Below are 24,551 nucleotides of genomic sequence, written 5' to 3'. Positions count from 1 at the left end.
TTCACAGTTGCCGAAAAGCAAGAGTGCACAGGCAGGCAGCTTGCCCAAGCATCCAGAGCCTGCTTTTCGGCTACAGTGCTCACAATATTCCCAGTTTCATTTTTCTAAGCACATTGATCACGAGCCATTTCTGCATCAGCAGCCTGACCATCTGCAGGGATACAACTGATTGCCTCTGCCTGTTGCTGCAGTCTTTCTAAACCCATTATTAAACCCATTTCTTTGGTGCTTAAAAGCCTCAGCCCTTTCAGGGATGAGTGATGGGTTTCACCGGCCGGACCCCTTTCTGCTGTCCAAGTTTGCCCAGGGGAAATCAAAAGCCTAGGCTGCCTCGCCCTGTCTAGCAGTGGCTGACAAGCCCTGGTGGTCAGCATGGCTGTACTTCTCATGGTCCCCATTTAGGTTTAGTCTCGTAGGCAACCATAGACATTGAAGACACACGAACTGTTAATACAAAGCATTTCTTTCTGTAAGTCAAACGCCTGGATTTTTTTTCCCCTTTCTTTTCTTTATCAGCAATGAGTAGTGTACTGAAGCAAGCTCATATCACCCTCCAGTCAGTTCTTCCTCAGTACGCTGTGTGGGGTAAGCATGGGTGTCCCGTGTGTGCTAGCACCCTTGCCATCTGCCGACCTGGGCCATTTGTTGTGCCCTGTGTTCTTCACAAAACCCATCTGCCAATTCTGAAAGTGGACTCTTCATCTGCCCTCCTTTCTGAAGGCAGTGGGATAGAACATTTGGCCCCAGGGGATAGAAAGGTGACAGCATCTGACACTGAGACAAGAGTTGTCCCCCTCTGGGGCCCACGTGACTTGCCACCAGCGTTCCCTGTACTCCCAATCACTCACTGATTGTCATTGTCCTGTGGTCCCTCTGACTGAGCAGGCCACGGGAAAGGGAAGGTCCTACACCTCTTTAAAGCTTCAGGCTCGTCTCCCTGCAGTTTATCTGCTGACCAAAGCCAGCTCTCCAGGGCCCCAGATACTTTCTAACCCAGATATTTTGCCCCTTTCTGGGACTTTCACGGTGAAGGAGAAATGTAAGTAACCATAAAGTAGGATTGCATGTTTACAGATTTCCCCCAGTGCAGGCTCATTTATGAACGACTCCATATGTTTCAAAAGTAAATGCAAGATAGAATGAAAAAACCATGGGAGCTCAAGGATGGAGGTTTTCATCAGATCTCGGTGGTCCACCGGTAGCCACGCCTGCATGGCAGCTTCCTGTGAGAATGAGGCCTCGGGCATTAGAGGACAGCCAACAATGCTGTTGGCTGTTGGCAGAGGCTATAGGACTTCACTGTGTATACCAGAGAAGGGACAAGGCTCACAGACAGACAAGGGCCATGCTGGATTCTGCCTCCAGGGCTGACCATAGCAAGGTGGGTAGGGAGTGTTTATCCCCCTGCTCTGTCAGTACCCGCTTTTCCCAGCAGCCAAGTGGTGAGAGGAAGGATGCTTAGATACAGAACAGAACCCTCCCCCCTAAGAGTTCTTGGAGGCCCCTGGGGTCCTAACCCCAGAGATTCTGTTAAGCCTGCAAATTTGGAGATTATCCAATTAAAGCAAGCTTTATTAAATTCCAGCCAGGAAGATGGACACTGGCCCAGTCTGTGCCAAGGATTCCCAGAAAATGGCACTGAATTAAGTCAGTCAGATGTTCACTATGGTACTTCCCATCTTTGTCCAGCAGGGGCAAGCATACACCCTGCCTGATTTCCTGCCTATGAACCTCCCACCTGTGTCAGATCAACCACATCCTGTATAGTTGGGGCAACCAACTGTTTACAGAGGTAAAATCACATGACTTATTAGTGTACGTGAACAGCATTTCAGGAAGCTATCCGTCCTTGGGCCAGTGACGTTCACAGGTTAACTTTAATCCTTACAATTCCATTGGATTGGTGTAGAGTAGGACCAGGTGTGGTGGCTTTAACCTCTCTCCAGGTGATTGTCAGGTGCCACCAGCATGGAGAACCTTGGACCCAGGACATCTTGGGGTATGCGCCCAGCAGCTCCTACCACACAAAACACCACACAAAAAGCTCATAGGAAATGTGGAATCCCAAGCCCAAACCCAACTTGCTACATCCTAGTGGCCTTCTAATAAGATCCAAGGCAATGTGTGTGTGCAGTGCTACTTGGAAGCAGGCGACCATCATTGTCGGGCTTGGGCCTGTCTCGAGGGCAGCAGCATGGAGGAGAGCCCAAGGGTAGAGCATTGTACACCAGAGGGACAGCAGGATGTTTTTGCAGACTCTTACTTGGTCCTGCTCATCAGCTGGTCAGTTTGAGCTGACCTAGCCATCTTCATGGGGCCAGAGTGGATCTGTGTGAGGTCACAGAGTCCTACAGATGCACCTGGTAGAGACCCGATTTGGATGGAATGTGAAGCTAGGCCATTCGAGATGAGCAATGTGACTCATCTTCTGAATCTTACTTGCAGATTTGTGTCAACGTGTGGGGTCTCATCTTCTCAATGATGTCTTGTGAAAAATTTTCAAACAGAAAGTTAACATAATTGGAAGTGCTCTTGTGTGCCTTGTAGGTACATTTGCTAAATTAGTTTGCTCCTTCGTTTGATTGGCTGCCTGTCTGCCATGTATCATCATCCTTTTTTTTTTTTTTTAATGTATCCTAAAGCAACCTGTTTGGGCTTCTGATTCATAATGCATGACAGGTGTAAGAGCTGCCTCCTGTTTACTTTTTGTCACCTCCTGAGTGCTGTGTCATAGTGTCCCCATGCTCATACAACAGAGACATACATTCATGATGGAACTCCACTTCAGGGGAGCAATTACTTAAAAGACCACATTGTTGCTAAGTTGAAAGCCCAAGATTTGAACTTCAGAACTTTCCCTCTGTGGAACTGGGGACTGGGATGCCGTGGGCAGTCTATGGTTGCAAAGATTGCAGCTGGAGGAACCTAGGAACATGTGGAGAGGGAGGCGCTGTCCTTGGTTCTGATGGAAAGGGAAGTCAGGAAACCAGTATGTGGGATGGGGAAGGAGTTCCATGCAGAATAAGTGACTGGCATGATGACAGAGACCGGTGGCATTTGTGACAATGCCAATCATTTGAGGGCCTGATGTGGAGGACTGTAGGTCATGCTTGAGCCAGACCTCACGTCTGAGGCTGCGTCTTGTGTTGGAGGGCCTATGCCTTCAGTCTCCCCAAAGACACTTGGCATGTAGTGTGCCATGCTCAGGGTGGCCTCCATGTTAGGGAATACAAGCTGTAGTTAAGGTAGCATTAACCCAGGGAAGCCTTCTTCATGCTAAGAAAGATGTCCTAGAAGACACTCAAGTGCAAGGTTTCTGATGTTCGTAGTTGCAGTGTGTGTGTGTGTGTGTGTGTGTGTGTGTGTGTGTGTGTGTGTTGTGTACTCAAAGGATTCAGAGGGAAATGAGATTGGTCAGAATCTGGGAAGGGTAGGGGCATTTGAACAGATACTTTGGGACCTGGGGTGCAGGAGAAGTTTGAGGTGATGGACACCGCATTTTATCATCATCAAAAGCAGCATTTGGAGGAAATGCTGGAGATGGTTTGCTGCCAGTTGACAAGTGGTAAAGGTGGTTTAGAGAAGGGAGGGAGAGGCTGTCAAAGGTACAGGCATTGATCTGAGTCCTGAGGTGTGAATGTGAGGCTAAGAAGCAGACCGTCAGAAAAGGACCAGGAAGGCACTCCAACTGGGCCAGCATGTTTGCAAAAATGTGTGAAAGGAGGAAAGGTGGAAATGAGTGAGCAGGGCTCTGGAAAGGAAGCTGGCTGCTGGGCTGCAGGTGCCTGGAACCTGACAGAGGGCCTTCTGTAACAGGCCAGGCACAGTCCCAGGCTGGAACCATGACAGGGGCAGGCAGGGGACAACTTCAGGCAGGTGGGATATAGGAAGTCTAGGACACAGAGGTTCTGGATATCTGTAGGTGGAAAGCAGGGCTTTCTTCTCATCACTGCAGCTTCAATGTTAGAGTCCTGAAAGAAGTGGCTGGAGCATCAGAGGCCTTCTTGGCTGGTGTGGAGTCAGCCAGGAAGCTGGGGTTCTCCTGGGAAAACCCTGAGAGCAGCATGCCGTCCAGCACCCAGGGCCACAGGCTGAAGCTCCCAGCACAGGGCCCTCACTGGAAGTGAGTGATTATGTAGGACTGACTGATAACCCGAGGATGGCAATAGACAAAAGCTGCAGTATCCTCGCCCTATCACAGTAAGTCACAGTGTCTCGAGAACTCCTTCCACGGGACAGTTATAAACAATGTCTGCCTCCTCATTAGGTCCCAGTGACAACTCTACAATTCCACTCTCAGAGCCAATGGCCTCACTTAAAGAGCATGGGTGACCTCAAAGTGTCTACACTGGGAAGTCTTCAGCTCCATAGTAGCATAGGTAGAGCTTTTCTTCAGTTGCCTCCCCTAGCCTCTGTACCCCAGCACTCCCCAACCCTCCCTCCCCAAACCACATGCACTTATGTCAGAACTGCAAACAAACGGTTGCAATGAGCTGCTGGAATCTCAAGCAAGGGTCCAGTGACCTCCCAACCCCACTGTCTTAGGGTTTTTATTGCTGCACATAGATACCATGACCAAGGCAACTCTTATACAAAGGCAAGCATTTAATTGGGGCTGGCTTACAGTTTCAGAGGTCCAGTCCATTATCATCATGATTTGAACCATGGCAGCCTGCAGACAGACATGGTGCTGGAGAAGGAGCTGAGAGTTCTATATCTTGATCCGAAGGTAGGCAAGGGAGACTGTGTTCTGCAGGCAGCCAGGAACACTGGGCAGAGCTTAAGCATAAGGAGGCCTCAAAGCCTGCCTACACAGTGATGCACTTCCTCCAACAAGGCCACACCCATTCCAATAAGACCACACCTCCTATGGCCAAGCATTGAAATGCATGAGTCAGTGGGGGCCAAACCTAGTCCAATCACTACAACCATAACTGTGAGAAGATGTCAACAGTCACCTATACTGCACCTAGTGGATGCTTGCCAAGTGAGCACAGCTGATCTGATGCCGATGGCTGCTGTTCTCCTTGGAGGATGGCTTTCTAGACACAGGAAATTCTGGTCCAGCTGCTGTGGGTAGAGAGTGAGCAGAAAGTGCAATTGTAAACTAAGTAGCCTCTTCCCAGAACAGCAAGCTGCTAGAAAGGATGGGAGGGGGCGGGGGGGGGAGGAATTTGAAATCTGTCCTGGGAGGAAGGCTCAGCTTGTCGCCGATCACTCTGATCGGAATGACTGTTTGTGTAGCCTGGGCGCGAATTCAAAAGGAACTTTGCTTTCTGTGTTCTGGGCATGTGAAGGCTTGCATGAGAATGACCCCCAGAGGCTCATGGGTTTGACTGCTTGGTCCCCATTTGGTGGAACTGTTTGGGATGGATTAGGAGGTGTGGCCTTGTTGGAAGAGGTGTGCCACTGAGGGCGGGCTTTGCGGTTTCAGAAGCCCATGGGAATCCCAGCTAGCTCTCCTCCCTCTCCCTCTCCCTCTCCCTCTCCCTCTCCCTCTCCCTCTCCCTCTCCCTCTCCCTCTCCCTCTCCCTCTCCCTCTCCCTCTCCCTCTCCCTCTCCCTCTCCCTCTCCCTCTCCCTCTCCCTCTCCCTCTCCCTCTCCCTCTCCCTCTCCCTCTCCCTCTCCCTCTCCCTCTCCCTCTCCCTCTCCCTCTCCCTCTCCCTCTCCCTCTCCCTCTCCCTCTCCCTCTCCCTCTCCCTCTCCCTCTCCCTCTCCCTCTCCCTCTCCCTCTCCCTCTCCTCCCTCTTTCTCTCTCTCTCTGCCTGGCAGTACTTGTCTCCAAACGTGGCTCTCATTACTTGGCTCTATGCCTGCCTGCCTGCTGCCATGCTCCCCACCATGATGGTCATGAACTCAGTCTCTGAAGCTATAAGCAAGCCCCCCAGGAACGCTTTCTTCTTTAAGTGGCCTTGGCCATTGTGTCTGTGCAGCAATGGAAAAGAAACTAAGAGCAGGCAGGGGTGAAGGATTCACAGTGGTTCTGTGTCTCTCCTGGGTTGTGGTGTGGAAGCATGGCCCTGAAGGCTCGTATGTTTATGAAGATATGGTTGTCTGCCAGCTGATAGCTTCTGGAAGTGATTGGATCCTCAGAAGTGATTGGATCCTCAGGGCTCTGACCCTGTCTGTGGATTAATCCACTGGGCTCACAATGGATAGCAGTAGTGGGAAGATGTTGTATATACTAGGAGGTGGGACCTGGAAGGAGGAAGGAGGCCACCTTTGTCCCTGGTCACCTCTCCACTCTTTCTCTTGCTTTGCCCCACCATGGCAAAACCTGCTGGCTACCAGCTTAGCTATAGTTTCAGTGAGAGATTCGGATTCAAGGGAATAGCACAGAGTCTGGCTTCTGTGCGGGAACATACCTGTATATGCCTCAAGGCACTTGCATAGAAACAGGGTGAAGAGAAATTCGTGAAACTGAGCCACAAAGAAACCTTTCCTCCTGTAAACCATTTCTCTCACCATGAACACAATCCAGGAAAATAGCAATGGCCCATCTCCCCAGCTGCGGTTACATAATGTATAAATGGACTGGCCCAGTCTTTAGGGCAAAAGTCCTTTTACAAGTTAGGTAAAGTTAGGGCTGGTGAGGGTGTCTCACTGGGTAAATCTGCTTGCTCTCAAGCCTGAGTGTGATTCCTTGGAACCAGTATAGAAATAGAAAAGAAGCGACTCCCACAGGTTGTCTGATCACACACATGGTGTGGCACATGTATGTTCACATACCTATCCCCAAATAAAAATAATAAACCATTTAGAAGAGACAAGTTAGAAACAGTCACATCTGGGCTGGGGAGATGGCCCGGTGGGTCAGAGAGCACTCCCTGTGAGGATATGAGGACATGGGTTCTTATCCCAGGAGCTACATAACAGTCCATGTAACCAGTGCTGGGGATGGGGGCCAGAGACAGAAGCGTCACTGGAACTTGCTGGCTACCATCTTAGCTCTAGTTTCAGTGAGAGATCTTGATTCAAGGGAATAGTGCAGAGTCTGGCTTCTGTGCGGGCACAAACCCGTACACACGTACATATGACTGCCCTACCCCCACACTAAACAAACAAAACCCCAGTCATACAATAATGGCTATATAAAGCTTCCCATTTGTACTTTTTGATGACAGTGGATGAAGGCGAGGGTTTTCTTAGTGGAGAATGATAGGGTGTGGTCTCTAGCTGCGAATGAAGAAATGAGGATTGGCTCCTGGTGTTTATTGCCTCATGAGAATGGTATTTCTGGTTGTCCTATTATTTCTCAAGACACCTGTACCTTGTCACGTGTATTCAAAGAAAATATTTCTTAGAGCTTCTTATAAGATTTCAGGAAAGTCCATTTTGCTTATTTGTAAAGTTAAATCCTTCCTTTGGGGGTGAACTTTAAAAATATGTGTGTTCACACTAAGGGTTGGTTTCTAGGCAAAATGAATGGACAAACTCTTGCAATTTAAGAATAAATAGCTTAGAAGAGATGGGTGTGTGCCTGCAATCCTAGTGCTTGAGGGACTAAAGTAGGAGGGTCTCAAGTTCAAAGCCACCCTGAGCTACACTGTGAGACTCCATCCAAAAAACAAACAAAAGTAAGTGAAGACAACATATTTGGGTGCTACCTAGATTTAAAAAACAAAACAAGACAAGACAAGACAAAACCCTTCCTTTCCCCCTTTGACTGACTTTATTAACTGAAAATGTCTTTTCTTCAAGGCCACAGAAGGGGGAGGTCACCGTTGTGACCATGAGGATAATATCTATCAAGCACTTATTTAGTGACAGCCATTCTTCTATGAATGATCTACTGCTTACTTAATTGCCATCGCAAACCTAAGCTCTCTTCCCATTTCAGAAATGCAGACAGTAAGTCCCACCTGGTCTCGATGGCCTGCGGAGGCTTATGGAACTCGGTAGTGTCATGCCCAGGATTTGAGTCAAGGCCACCGGCCTCCAGCACTTGCTGTACGGCCCACTGTCAGTGGTTCTGTCCTGTCCTGTTCTCCTGTTCTGTCAGCATCCTTTGCTTGTCTGCTAATTACATCACTTCATTCAGTCTTCTGGTATTGGTCTGAAGTTGGCCTTTGGGATACCATTTAGAGGTGATCATAAAAAGAATGATCACGGGTGGCTAGCGCTGTCTCTTCCCCTTCCCCTTCCCCGTCCCCCCCTTTCCACATCCTGGACATTTGTGTAACAATGCATCTCCTGTGAGTGGAATTCAGCTTGTCTCCTGGCGATGGATCGGTGTCCAGGGGGAACCAACGTTATCCTCTTTCTGTGGAGCTCAGCTATGCACAGTAGGCAGGCTGAAGGGTGCATCTCAGAGGGACTGTGGCTCTGGTTTCTTCTCCCCAAGTTCCACACCTGCTTGGAAGCACAATGTGAACCATCCAAAGACCCTTGGGCCATGGCAGGCTCTTCACAGGTGTCACTTCTGGAAGTGTCCCCTTCCGTCCCTCTCCCTGGTCTCGTCCTTAGTTATAGAAGATGCACTGCTCATCAGCCTTGTGCCCGCAGTGCTAAGCATTAGCGGATAGGCCCTGAAATTCATTTGCATCATCTGTCCCAGACAGGCACCCCCATCACTGGCTGGTTGGGATGCTGGGTGGCCCATTAGGGCCTGGAGTGGGGCCAGAGGCCACATTACAGCTCACTTCCACGTCATAGAGTTGTGTGAAGCTCCTAATGAGGCCAGGGACTGGTCTCCCTCTTGTTTGCCTATTTTCCTGTTAGAGAGCTGTGTGAAGTACTCTCTAATAGCCAGTGACTCAGGGGGTTGGCATTCTCACAGTCTCGGTGGCCTGGAGGCAGCGTTCCTTCCTTGCTCTTAAAATAACCAGGTTTGGTGGGAGCCTTGAAGAGCTCGCTCCGTTTCTTAAAGTTGTACAACCTCGTCCCGTCCCTTCAGCTGCGCTTTGAAGGTGTCACAGGAACTCACCCTATCAATTTAGTCTTGTGCTTTGCCGTATTAGTCTCTAGGACTGTGTGGGTAGGGCAGGGTTCAGTGCTGTCACCGAAGGGCATGTGCTTCTGTATCGTGAATGGAGAACCCAGGGGACAGATGCCCATTTCAGGCTCTGTGGTGGGTGCTTGGGCTCTGCAAGATGGCACGTGCACCTGCCTTCTAGGACCCAGCCAGTGACTGGGGCACAGATAGAGGATTCACACAGGAGGTCACACATGGGGGAAGTTGGGATGGGATTACTGAGTGGTTGAATTTGCTTTTATGAATGTTATATGGAGGGTCTACTGGCAGAATGTGTGTGTGTTCTGACATTTGCATGTAATGTCACCATCCCTGTCTCACGGGGAAGTGACTGGAGAGTTGAGGGCCTGGGAGAGGGACACCTGGGCTCAAGGTTCTGTCTTTGGGTATCCTGTGGGCTTTTGACTAAGGCACTGTCTTCATGCTGGCCTTGTGTCCTCAGACAAGGAGCTGGGCAAGGCTCGGTGCTCTGGGCCACATGAGTAAGTGGATACGGGAGGCAAAACTGTTGTGTTCAGTGCTGGCCTCTGACTACAGTAAAGCTGGATAAGGTTTTGGCTTTCCCCTGGAAGTGAGACAGAGCCATTCTCCTTTGAGGGGTGGAGAAAGGCATAGCTTTCTCCAGTCATTGGTCCCCTGGGCCCATCCACAACATTTTCTGCTGACCTGAACTCCCAAAAGGTTTCATATGTCCTGAGTCTGGCAGCCTGAGTCTAAGTCCCGCCCTGTGGCATGTGAAACTTGTAGGGTCTAAACTTGGCTTAATCCCCAGGCCCTGCTCTGGCTCTCAGCTATAGAATGTTGCTCTGCTGCACAAACCCCAGGTTATTGACCTGAAGTCCATTCGCCCCAGAACATTCTCCTTTTATAAAGACCTCAGAGCTTTTTGATGATGGAAGCTGTTTGTGTTCCTGGAAGCTAAACTGCTTGGTCATGAGGGTGTGGGATTAATGGATTGGTGTCCTGTTTCCTGGCCTTCATCCTGAGTGGAAGGGCTTTAGCTCTGGCCTTGGTCTTCTTGTCTCTTCACACATGTGTATTTCAGTGGCTGCTTCTGTGGGCAGGCCACCGGTATGTGCCTGGGACGAGTCCCTTATGCCCCCTTTGTTTTCTTCCAGTAGACAGAGGGCTCTCATTGCCACATTTAACTCAGTGGACATAAGCCTTGCTGTAGTTCCCCCACACTGCCAAGCCCAGCTGAGACCTGGGCTCCCCGCTTCATTTCGCTGCTGGCCCTGGGTGCTGACATCAGCAGTTCCAAGTGGGCTGTGGTTCTCGGCAGCCTTGCCATGTATGCTGCCCCTCTGGGAGTTAGGGTTAGTGACTTCACGTGTTGCTCTAGCAACCCCATAACTGTTACATCTGCAATCTCTAGTAGTCCTGTAGGTTGTTGGAAGTGACCAGCTGATTGGCATCCTACTGATAACCCTCACCCCCAGCCTGCTATTCTATCTGGGCCCCACACCCTCTTCAGTGCCTGTCTGAAGTGGTGGATGCAAAAGAAGACTTAATAAAGACTAAAATTTTAGAAATTTGGAGCTATACCTATCAGAGTACTTTCAACCCCGTGTTATTAAGGAAGGCAAAAGATGCCAGGTGAAGTGGTATGCCCATGGGGGTGCTGGTCTATATGCTTGCCTTCATCTCTGAGATGTTCATATAGGTTTGCAGATATAGCTCTGTGGCAAAGAAGTCACCTAGCATATACGTGGTCCTAGGATTGAAGTGTGTGTGAGTGTGTGTATGTATATGGTGTGTATATATGTATATGTGTATGTGTGTATATATGGGCAACACCAGCTTCCATCCAGCCTCCTGTTTACAAATAGTGTCTGTTATAGCTCTGTGTTCTGCTTTCCATAGACACCCCTTCTGTGTGAATGTGTGTATATCAAGGTGCTCAGGTGTTCTGGGGCCCTACAGCTTGAGTGAAATACTGGCCCAGGTCTCTTTCTGCTGCTCAGGAAGCTAGGTCCTGACCTGCCTTTCTCTGCCAATCTCCCCAGCATTCCTTGGTGTGTTCCCCTTTCTGCCTTGGGCAGGAAAGGTTTTCTTTTCTCTTTGGGGGACTTGGGGGACTTCCTAGAAAGACTGAACTCTCTGGTACTTCTGAAGCCTGGCCCACACATTTTCTTCCTTCCTCTGGTCTCACTTGAGCATCTGTCATGTAGCAGATGCTATGCTGGACATCAGGGGCATGAGGGTAAGCAGAGAAGTGTACCGTCCTGGTACAGCCCCTACCCAAGCCACATCTTCAGGCACAGGTCTTAAAATGCACGGGCCTGCGATGGTGTGGTCACTGACAAAATGCCACCCAACAAATTTGATGAGAAGCACTGCCCCCTTTCATACTAGAATAAATGATTTTTAAAAAATAACGTTCACAGGGCCTTGTTGGAAGGAGAAAGCAATCCGGAGATATTGATCTGGACTGAGAACATTGAAAACGTGCCACAAGGTAAATATAAGAGATTGTGTTTGCTAAAATTGTATTGCTAAAATGCCTTCTCTCTGAGCTGCCCCCTCCACAGATGGAGGAGGGGACAACTTTATAGAAGGAGAGGGGTTGGTCATTTCCCCCCTCCCCCATGATAATAGATTGTCCTTCTTTTTAAGTACCAAGTAGATTTTAGTTGAATGGGATGTAATTTAAATTCCAGTGGGAATCAGAATGACCTCGGAAGTCCCCCGCAGACTGGTGTGCTCATGGGAGAGTATTTTGAGGCACTTTCTAGCTGAGGAGCAGCAGTTAATGCCAGGCCTTCTGAAGGATGATGCAGATCTGTACTTGTTCATTCCATCCTTGGGAGGGACATCGTTTCTTTTTCCAGACCAAACAGTTATGGCTGTAACTAACGGACAAAATTATCACTTTGGACAAGATGCAGTCAGCACTCAGGAAACTGTAGCCCTACCAGAACATTGACACTACCATGCCACCTTAAGTTGAAGTGGCACGTCAGGAAGGTATAACCAGCTGGGCCCACAGCTTCAGATCAGGGCTTTCCTTCCTACAGCCATAGGCCTGACACAAAAGAGCTTAATGTGCTCATTTGGGAGACCTTAAAAAAATCTATAAGATAACCTTAAAAATAAATATTTAAACCTGCTGAATCTTAAGAGATTCTGGCTAAGCAATGTCAGCCTAAAAGGCATGTGGTATGTTCAGCATAGTCTTCCTTGGTGTTTGAGGGGAGATCAAGTGACTTATCTGAAATGTTATAGGGTCCGCACATCCTCGTACAGACTCCAAATCCTCCCTAGGTTGCTTACAGTATACAGAACCACGTCTGCACCATGCACATGGCGTTACTTAGAGGAGAATGACAAGAAAAGGGTCTACATGTGTTCAGTGCAGATATGCAATTTGAAATAGTTTTGAATAGTAGTACAACATACGCACTTCACATTTATACACTAAATCTACTTAACACTTAGGTATTAGGACAAAGAAAGATGCTGGGGAATAAAAGTGCCTGGTTGTACATCAGCCTTTGTGTGGCTGAGTAGCTCTGTTTCCTGCATAGTATAGATACCCATTAACTATTTATGGAAGAAACCTGAAGATGATTTCCAGTAAACGGATCAATATGTATTAAAGCTCTTAGTCGCCCTTTATAATGTGCCCAGAAATAATGCTGGCTGCTTCCTATGACCTAAAACTACTCTCTGTGGCCTTCCATATTTCTTATTGACCTTGGGGGTTCATCTTCTGGGGTTTCTAGGTTAGGATCAGTATATTGGAATCTTTGTTAAAAAAAAAAAGTTCTAGCCTGTTTAGCCTGATCTCTTTCCCTGTATCTTGGGGACCTATCTCAGTGAGACCTTTAGCTTCCATTACCATGAGGGAGGAGTGGAGAGGTGCCCAGCCGGACACTAAGAAACACTCAGAGTGGACGGTGCTTCGATGTTCTAACTCAGTTACCATCCCAAAGAGCTGCTTACCCCAGTGGAGTTTGTGCACCTGAAGGGTAGCACTCTCTGAGGGGGATCCTGAGGAAACCCGGAAGCCCTGAGACTGCCTCTTAACTCCAGGAGGATGCCATTAGGACAGGTGGAGCTCTGACAATCGGTTTGTTCGTGGAATCATGAATTGTCAGGCATAAACATACAAGGGAGCTTAGAAACACTAAAGACTTCAATAGCTGCAGCTCGACAGAGGGACTGATAAACCAAGTCCTAAGGGTGGAGAGGGGTGCTGTTTGTCACCCAGGAATTACACAGTTGGTGATTATGGGCTCTTCTCTGCTGAAATAACAAACCCATCTCAACAAAGTCAAAATTAAAGTTTCTGAGATATCATACTATTGTGAAAATTTAACGAGAAAACCCAGTGCCTCTGACCTCTCTGGCACACTCGGCACCGTTTGCATTCAAGTTCTCTAAAGGGAGGGAGGATTCTGAGATCAGCAGCTTGAGAAGCGTGCTAGGCTAAGGTGTTTGTGGGGCGCTATTTCACTGTGACAGGAGTTCTAAAACAACCAAAAGATAATGTGGAGAATAAGAGTATTCTCTTGAAATGACCCTTCCTGTAATAACAGTATATTTTATAATAACATGGGGTTTGACCTATAGCAGTGCTTTTATGATGAAAATAAAATGATGGCTGTCATCTAAATGAACTGTTGTTCCATTTCTACAGAGCCCAGAAACACATCCTATCGCTACACCAACTCAGTATTGCAGAGGAAAAATGAGAAAAATCTCTTTCCAAGGCGAAAAACACCTTGGGCAGCTGTAAATCACAGCTCGGCCGCGTATTCTAACTGGCCAGGGCACCTTGACTCACAGACAACCACAGGAAGTGCTGCCAGAAGGGGTTTCCTGACCTCCCGCCATTCTTCCTCAGCTACAACCTCATGGCAGCAAAAGCCCCTGGAGAAAACCATCAGCAGCCAAGCCAATTTAAGACCAGTCACGCCAATCCATGGCTTTCTAAGAAACACTGATGCTCAAGTGAAAACATTCCCCCATAGATCCAAAGTCGAAGGCACGGGGGACACCCACACACAGCGGGCCACAGAGTCTATTATTACCAGAGAGTCATACAGAGGTCACCAGGGCCATGTGGCAGCAGGTGCCGTGAACAGCACTCCGTCAAATGAGAGGACTGTCATTCTGGGGAAGAAATTAGAAGTGCGAGCCACTAAAGAACAAGAAAGGGACAGATCAGGGGTCATCAGAATAAAGCCAGAAGAGAAAATGTTTGATTCTAAAGAGAAGGCTTCAGAGGAAAGAAACTTGAGGTGGGAAGAGCTAACCAAGTTAGATAGAGATGCCAGAAAGAGAGAAAGCCAGCATTTGAGGGATGAGGCCAGAGAGAAGGAAGCACTGAAGGAGAGAAGTGTAAAAGAAAGAGAAGTGCCCATCAGTCTAGAAGTATCCCGGGGCAGCAGAGCAGAGGTGTCCACCATACACTTGCAGTCACCTGGAAGGAAGGACGTTAGCCACAGTAGGGGAAGAGAGGAGGAGACCAAAGAGACAAAGTTCCAGCTGGATACCCAGGACACTGCCAGCTCTCTGCAAAGTGACCCAACGACAGAAACCATAGCCGAAAGCATCGTCACCACCATCCTTAAGCAGTTTACCCAGTCTCCAGGTGCTGAGGAGGATGCCACTTCTTTCCCGGACACAAAGGTCACTTACGTGGACAGGAAAGAGTTTCCTGGTGATGGGAAAACCAAGACAGAAATCGTTGTGGAGTCGAAGCTGACAGAAGATGTTGATGTTTCTGATGAAGCTGGCCTGGACTACCTTCTAAGCAAGGATGTCAAGGAAGTAGGACTGAAGGGGAAGTCAACGGAGACGATGATAGGAGAGATGATCAACCTGGGTCTGAAAGGCAGGGAGGGGAGAGCCAAAGTCGTAAATGTGGAGATTGTGGAAGAGCCCATGAGCTACATAGGTGGTGGGAAAATAGAGTTTTCTACCCCCTTTCAGGTAGAAGAAGTCGATGACGTGTCTCCCAGCCCCAAGGGGTTTGTGGAAGAAGAGGATGGTGAAGGAGAGACCCACATGGCATTCTCAATGCGTTCACATCAGACCAACCAGCCCCAGGGGAACATCCCTCACGTGGAAGAAGTGACAGAGGCAGGCGACTCAGAGGGGGAGCAGAGCTATTTTGTGTCTACCCCAGATGAGTACCCCGGGGGGCATGACAGAGAAGATGATGGCTCAGTGTATGGACAGATTCATATCGAGGAAGAGTCTACCATCCGGTACTCATGGCAAGATGAAATTGCGCAGGGGACCTGGAGAAGGAAAATGAGAGGTGATGTGGGGGGAGAGAAGCATGTGAAGGTCCTGGAGGTCCCAGTACCTTCCCTGGGTGGTGCCATTGGTTCTGCTCACTTGAAGGAAGAAGCCAGTGGTGAACTCCATGCTGAACCCACAGTCATTGAGAAAGAGATCAAAATACCGCATGAATTCCACACCTCTATCAAGGGTGTCTTCTCCAGTGAGCCCCGGCACCAGCTGGTGGAGGTCATTGGGCAGCTGGAGGAAACATTGCCCGAGCGCATGAAGGAGGAGCTGTCGGCTCTGACCAGACAGGGTCAAGGAGAGCCAGGGAGTGTCTCCGTGGACGTGAAGAAAGTCCAGAGCGCTGCTGGTGGTTCTGTGACTTTGATGGCTGAAGTCAACCTCTCGCAGACTGTAGATGCCGATCAGTTGGACCTGGAGGAGTTGAGCAGAGATGAAGCTGGGGAAATAGAGAGGGCTGTGGAGTCTGTGGTCAGAGAGAGCTTGGCCAAGCGCTCCAGCCCAGTGTCTAGAAGCCCAGACAGGGAAGACGAAGAGGAGGTGCCTGCTGGTGGCATTCTCTTCAAGCGCTGGGCCACCAGGGAGCTGTATAGCCCATCTGGTGAGAGGGATGATGCTGGCCAGGTCTCTCCCAGCTCAGATCAGCGTGTTACCCAGGGTCCAGTGTCAGCTACTGTGGAAGTGACCAGCCCAACGGGTTTTGTACAGTCTCATGTGCTGGAGGATGTGAGCCAGTCTGTAAGGCATGTTAAACTAGGTCCCACTGAAATGTGGAGGACAGAACAGGTCACCTACGGAGGACCCACCGCACAGGTGGTGGAGGTAAGTGGAGACTTCAGCGAGGCAGTCAGCTCTGAGGGAGCCAGCCGCTCTGTGAGGCACATCACACTGGGTCCCCATCAAAGCCAAATGTCCACAGAAGTCATTTTCCGAGGCTCTGTGCCTACCTGGCAGGAAACAGGAGACACAGGAGAGCCTGGCCCAGTGGGACTGTCTGTGGGAGCTGACATCTCAGGGAGCGGCAGGATGCCTGGCTCTGAGCAGTCTCACACCGAGAAAGAAATTCGTTTTCAGGGTCCTGTTTCTGGGGCAGCCCAGGTTGGCAGTAACTTTGCAACTGAAGAGTCAGTGGGTAGCCAGACTTTTGTAAGGAGTCTCCAGTTAGGCCCCAAAGCAGGGTTCAGAGAGGAAATCCAGTTCATAGCTCCTATCCCAGACAAGGTAGGGTGGGGAGAAGAGGATTCTGAGCACACCAAGGTGTCGCTAGAGAGGGGTACATCCATCCAGCGTATTGACATTGTGCCCCAGAGGTACCTAGCTTCCAAGCAGATGGCCCCACAGACATTGGAATTCAGGGACTCAGAAGACATGGTTATGGTGGAAGGTTCAGCAGGCACAATCCAGGCCACTCACAATTTCACCTCAGATAGAGAAATCCTCCAGAACAAAGAGAACACATTCCAGAGGGTCATTTCTGGGTCTCCTCCAGACAGTGTGGGCGACACAGGAGCAGAGGTGACAGCAAACGTCAGCAGGTCCTTTAGGCACATTCAAATAGGTCCTACAGAGGAAGAACCTGCTGAGTACTTTGTCACCGGGAGACCCGTATCTAAAACATTTGTACTTGATGGTTCCGTGGCGTCCCCTGGGCTGGTTGGGGGAGCAGACGGTGGTAGCACACCGTGTCGGATTGCACGGGGGCCCAAAGAAACTTCATTTACTTTCCAGATGGATCTGAGCGACACGAGAGCGATCCGCAGCTGGACCCGAGACACAGGGTCGGAAGTGGAAGCTCACAGTGTGTCTCACCATGGTGGCTGGAGAATTGCACACAGTAGGGATGAGCGAGTGGCCAGCACTGGCTCTGGGGCCTCCCCTGGGGATGCACACCAGGCCCCTGGAGAGAAAGGCACGGAGCAGGCTGGATTTGACAAGACGGTACAGTTGCAGAGAATGGTAGACCAAAGGTCGGTGGCTTCAGATGAGAAGAAAGTGGCTCTTCTTTATCTAGACAATGAAGAGGAGGAGGAGGAGGAGGGCGAGGGATGGTTTTGATGAATGCAACTATCTTGTCCTGGATGGCACTCTGGAAACATCGATGTACAAAGCCTTCAAAATACCGAAATGCAAGCCCTTCACTAAGTGTAGGGGGAGGGGGAGGCTGGTTATCAATACCTTTATTTAGAGAAGCCTAGGCTGAGATGGTTTGCTTTAGAGCGTATTTGTAAAGGTTGGGGATTTTACATTTGAGGTGGAACTTTCACAGACTTCTTTTCATCTTTTCAGTCTCAAAAAGTTCCTTTCTCCAAACTTTTCTCTCCACGCGTGGAGACAGTGTATACGAGTTTTGCACCAGGTCACAGGCGTGGCTTATATCTGTTCTACTGTTCATCTATAGGCAAGACACTTTTAACATTAACCAGATTAAAATAATATATTTAAGGGTAGGTTGTGTTTGCATGTGCTAATATCAAACAGTAAGCTAACACTGGAAAGGAAAATAGGTGAGTTTTTCTCTTTCCTACATCTTTTTAAAAAAAAAGAAATTATAGAAAGTAAGCAAGACTATGTTTGGGAAAAAAATCTAGTCAATGATTTCTTTAAGAAAAAGTTACTTATCAGAGATTTAAAATTATTTTTCAAATGGAATGAATTGCTTTCTATGTACAGAAGTTTAGAAGAAAAAAAAGAGGGCTTAGAAGTATTTATGGAAAGGCAGCTGTGGCCTGTTGTTGGTACTTCAGATTCATGTATGTGTCCTGATTGTTCAGATTTGCTGTCCCTGGCCACAGGCTTGAGCAACCAAGCATGCCGATTGCTCGCAGCAGCCTTTCAAGTCTTTACAAGGCTATGAGGTAGCAGATACCTTCCTGTACTGACCTAAGCTGGAGTACTTACCTCCTGCTACAGCAGGGCTTCTCAACCCGTGGGTCTCGACCCTTGCAAGGCATTGCCTATGAACATTGGCAACCACTGATATTTACGATTCATAGCAGTGGCAAAATCACAGTTATGAAGTGGCAATGGCATGATTTTGTGGTTGGGGGTCACCACAACTTGAGAAACTATATTAAAGGGCCTCAGCCTTTGGAGGGTTAAGGACCGATGCTCTAGAGGGACAGCCAGTGCTTCTAACTGCTGAACCATTTCTCTACCCCGTACAGACCTCCTTCGTAGGATTTTCTGAGCTCCTAGAATTACGGACAAAAATGCAACAGCCGTATACAAACCCCACACATGCTTTCTGCACTTTGAATAGAAATCGTGGTGGCAGGGGTATCTAAGTCAAAGAGAGGTAGTACATAGGGGAAGGAACCTGGTGCCTCCCACGTACCCCAGCATCTAGGCCCCCAGGGCAGGCTGACAGATGGCAAAGGCCCCACCCGTGGGGGCCACAGATTATGGACCTGAAGCTGTGCACCACTGAATTTAAGAAGGATGAGTGTGCTCATTTGGGATTGTTCCTTTACACATGGGCATTGTTTTTAAAGCTCCCATCTTTTAAGACTTGGCATCACATAAAAAGAAAAAGAGCCTCTATAGTGCAGCGGTCGGTGAGCGCAGAATAGTAGCTTTCTTGGGTCCGAACTGTGCTTTTGAACCCAGGCCACAAACCTGCCTGTGGGGCACTGAGGATCCTAGAGGATGCCATCTTCAGGTAGGAGAGGAGCCTTCCTCCCCGACCCCTGTATGTTTCACGGGGCATATCTCCCCTCTGGTTCCAGCAGCTGGGCGAAGGAGAGTACGATGTTTTTCATTGCCAAGTATAAGAGAAATGCAGAACGGCTTAAGATGATCTTTTCAAACGCCTTGCACGGGGTACAGGAAGGAAGCGGATTTGAATGGAAAGCCTTTGTTACCCACATGCCAACTGAACTCAGGGTTGTCAGACTGAGCCAGGAGTTACTACGGCTGTGGCTCGTCATCTCTAATACTGTCAGAGATGTGAGGACTTATTTTTTCCATAAGCAGAAAACCCGAGTGGTTTGTAAGAATGTGGCCGAGGTGGTACAGCCTTGGTACCATAATGCAAGACACAGTGACAATGTCGAGTTTATTATGAGTCTAAGTGGGCTTAGCTGGATGTCATTGTCCTAGTTCATGAACTTGTCCATGGGCGCTGGTGTGAGCAGGTTATAAATATCATGGCACTTCTACTTTGAAAAATAAATGTCTTAGAATGAAATACTAATTTTCATTTCTAAGTTGGAATCCCCATCGAGGCAATGTTCTGTTTGAAGAACCTACCAGGAAGGAGGAGTCCTCAGCTGTCACTGGTTACTATGTCTCCACCTTACTAATGGTTGGGCTTTCTCACCCTTGACATTGTAGCAGATCACCGCCAAAGCTCCCTGGGGTTTTGGAAATCAGTCACTCTGGAGTCAAATCAACACTGTGGTAGGGCAGGGAGGGACCCAGTCTCTCCCAGTTTGTTATTGTTGAGACTACAGGAGACTGAATGTTTCTTAGCTTCCCACTGGTTGTTTTGATCGTTTGCTTTACAGTGTTTATTTAGAATTATCTAAGAAGCCTATTTTGCTAACCTGTTCCCTACAAAGAGAACTGTCACAAGAATGTGTAGAAATAAAGATCCGAGGGGGAAAAAAAAAACAACTGTATTGTTCTTAAAGAGAATGTTTTCTGGCTGACTTCCATGTGGTTCCTTCGATGCTGATGTTTCTTTCCTGAGTTTCTAGCCTGAGTTTCTTTCCATGTTTTGATTGTAGCCATGGGTTACTTGGATGGGTCATAAATGTTCCTTAGTTCCTCCTGAGATCAGAACTTCACCCTATAGGTTCAAACTAGGAAGCATGCACTAACTAGCTTATATCCAAGTGGATAAAGTTTGGTGATAAATATCGTCCCAGCCCGGAAGACTGTTATCAGCAGGATGAGACAGCCATCCATTCTGCCCAGGATGGAGGAGGGTGCCAAGGTACAGTTATTCCTGCTGAACCCAGCATTGTCTGGGGCTGGAGCTGGTCAAGTAGTTACTCGAAGCACAGCTTGTAAGGCTATTCATGGCCATTTCTCAGTATCTTAAGATATAGATATATGCTTGAAACAAGGAGTGGGTGACTGTTCGTCTGTCTATAATCTGGCCTTTTAGCAACAAAAATAAAAACATGAATAGTTGTATTTCTTCTCACTTGTGGGAGTTAACTGAAGTCAGTGGAAGATATTACTAAGACTCATTGCATTGGTTACATTTCTGTTGCTGTGATAAAACAACAGCCAAAAGTGACCCAGGAGGAAAAGGTTTATTTGCCTTTACATACACAGATCATAGTGTATAACGGGGTGGGGGAGTCCAAGCAGGAACTCAAGCAGGGCAGGCACCTGGAGAGAGGAGCTGAAGCAGAGATGGCGGAGGAGCGCTGCTAACCGGTTTGCGCTCTCGCTCATGTTCAGCCACCTTTCTTACACCTTCCAGGTCATTCCTTAGCTACCTGGGGTGGTACCACCCACATTATTAATCAAGGAAATCCCCCCACCCCCACCCCAGAGACACGTGTGCAGATCAACTGACAGAGGCATTTTGTCAACTTGGAGTCCTTCTTCCAGATGACTCTTCCCTAGGCTGAGTTAACAAAAACAGAACGAAGCCCAAACCAACCAGCTTACCACTCTTTATGCTGGTCAACCTACCCTTCTTGGGGCAGGAGCTAACATTTAAAGAGGAGTTTATTACTTGTGATTCTAAACTATATTCGCAGCAGCACGAGTTGTCTGGCTGTGCTGCTGGGTAGCTTTGGCAACGCAGGTTTATATCTGAGGTCTGGAGGTCAGAGAATACAAGCCACGGATGCTCACAGATTTAGTTTTGATAGGCTTGCAGACAGCCACTTTACTGCTGTCTTCGTGGAGTAGAGAGAGATTGTTTTCCCTTGGTTCTCTTCTTTATAAGGACATTGATCCCACCAACCAGTGCTCTCCACTCCCACTGCTGCCTTGTGGTCTAATCATCCTTCAGAGAATCTATCTCTACCTGTCATTGGGGGCTAAGGATTCAGACATAAGATTTCAGGGCCAAGGAAGCCTCTGGCAGCCTCTGTTTATAAGATTTGTTTCCAACTAGCCATGTTGAAACACACTTCTTCAGTTAGACAGCATACTCTACAGTGACCACAAATAATTGTGTACCTTGCTGCCACCCCACAGCCCTGAGTCTGAGAGAAGAGGCATAAGCAAAGATGGTTTGCCTACTGAGCTGCCACACTCCTGAGGAGACAGAGGGCCCTGCCACCACCCTATCATGTTTATTTTCTCCTTCAGCTCTTGAAGGATCACTCTGAACAAGTGGGCGTGACACAAAAGGTTTATACTGCAGTCCTGTTGCCCTCTTAGCAATGGCCTGTGGCCTCAACTGGCGTGAGCCATGGAATAAGAGAAAGAGAGCTAAGCTTACTGCTTAGCTTTGTCACCCTTGCCCACCTGTGGCGACCCTGAGAAGAATGAAGGCCACTCTGGACGTGGCAGTAGAGGGTACACAAGATCTAGTAGCAGTCGTCCTTCCTGCCTAGGATAGCGGCCACGAGAGACAAGGAAGTATCGAGCCAGTGTCCTCCTCCCAAGCCACTCCACTAGGGCCTCAGCACCATCATCCGGTGATGCATCGGAGTACAAGCATTTGTTGGCACTTCTGGAGGTCAAGCTGAGGGCCATGTATGAGTTACTTTTTTTTTTTTTCATGGTTGTGGTCAAATACTTGACAACAAGGAAGAAGGGCTGGTTCTGGCTTACAGTTTGAGGGGATACAGCCCATCATGGCAGTGAGAGCATATCAGCCGTAATCTAGAGGTGGTTGGTCACACTGCAGACTCAGTCAGGAAGCAAAGTGTAGGTGGGATATGGGGTGGAGTGATGAAACCTCAAGGCCCACCCCCACTGATCCACTTCCTCTAGGCCCACCCTATCCTGGGACAAAATATTCAAACATACAACTGTATAGGGGGCATTTCACAATCAAACCACAGCATTTTGCCCCTGTCTCCAGAGGCCCATGGCCATTTCATCATGAAACATGTATTCAGTCCAAGGAGGAAATCATACTTCCAACATCGGTAGCACAGAGTTTTCCCACTCCAAAAGGGAAGAATCAGGCCATAACAAGGGAAGGTCATACTAAAGTAAGATCAAAACCCAGCAGGGCAAATAAATACCAAACCCTTCAGCTCTACACACCTGAGGCTCACAGTAGAAGCATTTGGGCTCTGAAGAGCTCGGGTATACCTGCTGCTACAGTTCTGCAGCCTGAAGCTCATGGTCTCTCATAGGACAGCATGAGTCTGCTGCAGAGTCCTTCAGCTGACGCCTCATGTGTGGTCCTGGTGTCTCCAGCATCCTGAGGTCTCCATCACAGCTCAGGCGTCACTGTTACAGCTTCACACAATGGCCTCAGTGCCTTTCAGAGCCTTGGTGCCAACTTCTGTGACACCCCCTCCCCCACTTGAGTTTCGCATGTTTGCACAATCAGTGCCACGTGGATAATGTCGTCATGTCCCACTGCCACCTTGAAATACAATCTGGCCCACTTGGACCACAGTCACTCAGGTCTCTATTTCCAGGTATTCATTTCCAAGCAGGGCCCCCTACATTCTCAGTTCAGGCTCTCTTAACAACCTTAAAATACATTTGCTTTTTCCAGAATTGGAGCCTTTAGTGGGTGGGGTTCTGCCCTCAGGACAGCTTTCCTAGTGTCCCAGTGAAGAACACTAGATTTCTTTTTAAAGGGGCAGCTAATCACTTTAACTACCAGGCTGCTTTTGTACCTACCCTATCTCTAATTTTAGGCCCATTCCTTTCCCCACCAGATGCTGCACCCTCCATCCCTCTGTGCTCCACTTGTAGCTCTCTGGATAAGAACAGTGAGCAACTTCACCACACCTGACTGCAATTTTGTCTTAGAGGCTCACCCACCAAAAACAGTAGTCCACTACATGACCATGAGGTATCAAGTACATATACTTTAGGTATATGAGGTCTTGGCACATGCGCAGAATGCAGACAGATTCCTTGTTGTAATGTAGGACAATGTAGCCCAGGTCTTAACAGAGTCCTTATTCTCCTCTAGTGTCAGGATTTGTCATAACATCCTGGTCGTCTAGACACCCCCGCCCCTAGGATGGTCTTCTGAGATCTGCTTTCAGCTTCTGAGGGGCTCCCCTGCCCATACTTCTACAGTCTTCTATATTATTCCTGCAGATCAATTCCAAACACCGGAGACCTGTAGTCAGCCGGACCATGGCTGTGGGCCTATTCCAGTGCCTGTTTTCCATTCTATTCTTTTTATCCCTACAATGAGAAAAATAATGCTGGTTGCTCAAACAGCCAATAAGAAGCAAAGGGTTGGTTTTGGCTTTTAGATGGAAGGCAGGTAGGGGTGTGTCTGTGTGTACACACACACACACACACACACACACACACACACACACACAATGGTGGGGAAGGCAGATGGCAGAGGCACCACCAGCTAGTCCCACTGAGTCTGCCATCAGGAAGCAGAGAGTACATAGAAAATAGGACTAAGGCTAAGAAACCTCAGAGCCCACCTCCAGTGACACAGTTCATCCAACTAGACTCCTGCCTCAAGGCCTCTCAGCAATGGGAACCAAGTGTTCAAATACACGAGCCTATGAGAGACATTTCACATTTAAACCATAGCAGGCTCCATGGAGTCCAGGCAAGCGCTCTGTCTCGGGGCAGCATTGCCAGCTCCAGTCTTCATTTCAAACACACAAACTGCTGCTAGCACAAGCTTCTCTTTATTGGTAGTTTCTTCTCAGTTACTATTACTTTCATACAAGGGAGGCTTTGTGCAGGGTCTCGCTGCCCCAGATGTGACTCTGGATGGAGCAGGAGCCCTGCTTGTCACCAGGTGAGTCTCCTTTGCTGTCAAGAAGCTCCAACTTGGGAAGAGTGGTTCAGCCACGGCAGAGATGACAGAGGAGAGTCTCCTTGGTGAAAAAAGATAACCAAGAGCACCATATCACCCCAAAGGGCATTCACGATTGGGGTGTGGAAGATTCATGGCACTGCCATTGCATTCTGAAGTAAACAGCCTTAAAAACCTGCAGTGACTGCTGAACTTCACCTTCGAGCTAGAGAGAGGTTTGTTCAGCATCCTAAAAGCAATGCCAAGTCTTTCTTGGAGCTTTCTTTGGGCCGGCTCAGGGGCGCATCAGTCTGCTACACTGTGCCTGCCCCTCCCTGGCATGGTGTACTGGGGGGCACTGGTGCAGAATGCTACTTTGGCTTTCACCGATTGCCTTGACTTCCCGGCAGCCTCGGAGATCCTGTAGACAGAAAGGAGACT

The 24,551-nt window shown here is 48.6% G+C and overlaps 2 protein-coding genes across 10 annotated transcripts in view; one reads left to right on the top strand and one right to left on the bottom strand.

Moving 5' to 3' along the window:
* Window positions 1-20,377, top strand: part of Synm (synemin) — a 30,714-nt gene extending 10,337 nt beyond the window's left edge. The window contains exons 3-5 of one of the 3 annotated variants that reach the window (XM_021167364.2): window positions 11,362-11,432; window positions 13,617-16,057; window positions 16,964-20,377. In XM_021167364.2, coding sequence (XP_021023023.1) covers window positions 11,362-11,432; window positions 13,617-16,057; window positions 16,964-17,290 — 2,839 coding nt within the window. In that variant the 3' untranslated portion in view covers window positions 17,291-20,377. Of the gene's footprint in view, window positions 1-11,361; window positions 11,433-13,616 lie in introns of all 3 variants that reach the window. The other 2 variants (XM_021167363.2, XM_021167365.2) reach the window with 2 other exon arrangements.
* Window positions 20,378-23,981: 3,604 nt separating this feature from the next.
* Window positions 23,982-24,551, bottom strand: part of Ttc23 (tetratricopeptide repeat domain 23) — an 81,272-nt gene continuing 80,702 nt past the window's right edge. For all 7 annotated transcript variants that reach the window (XM_021166930.1, XM_029479232.1, XM_029479231.1 and 4 more), the window contains one exon: window positions 23,982-24,531. In XM_021166930.1, coding sequence (XP_021022589.1) covers window positions 24,417-24,531 — 115 coding nt within the window. In that variant the 3' untranslated portion in view covers window positions 23,982-24,416. The remainder of the gene's footprint in view (window positions 24,532-24,551) is intronic.

This window comes from Mus caroli, chromosome 7, assembly GCF_900094665.2.
Source record: "Mus caroli chromosome 7, CAROLI_EIJ_v1.1, whole genome shotgun sequence".
Taxonomy (NCBI): Eukaryota; Metazoa; Chordata; class Mammalia; order Rodentia; family Muridae; genus Mus; species Mus caroli.
Note: the sequence above shows the minus strand (reverse complement) of the source record. Positions and strands in the feature narration are given on the sequence as shown.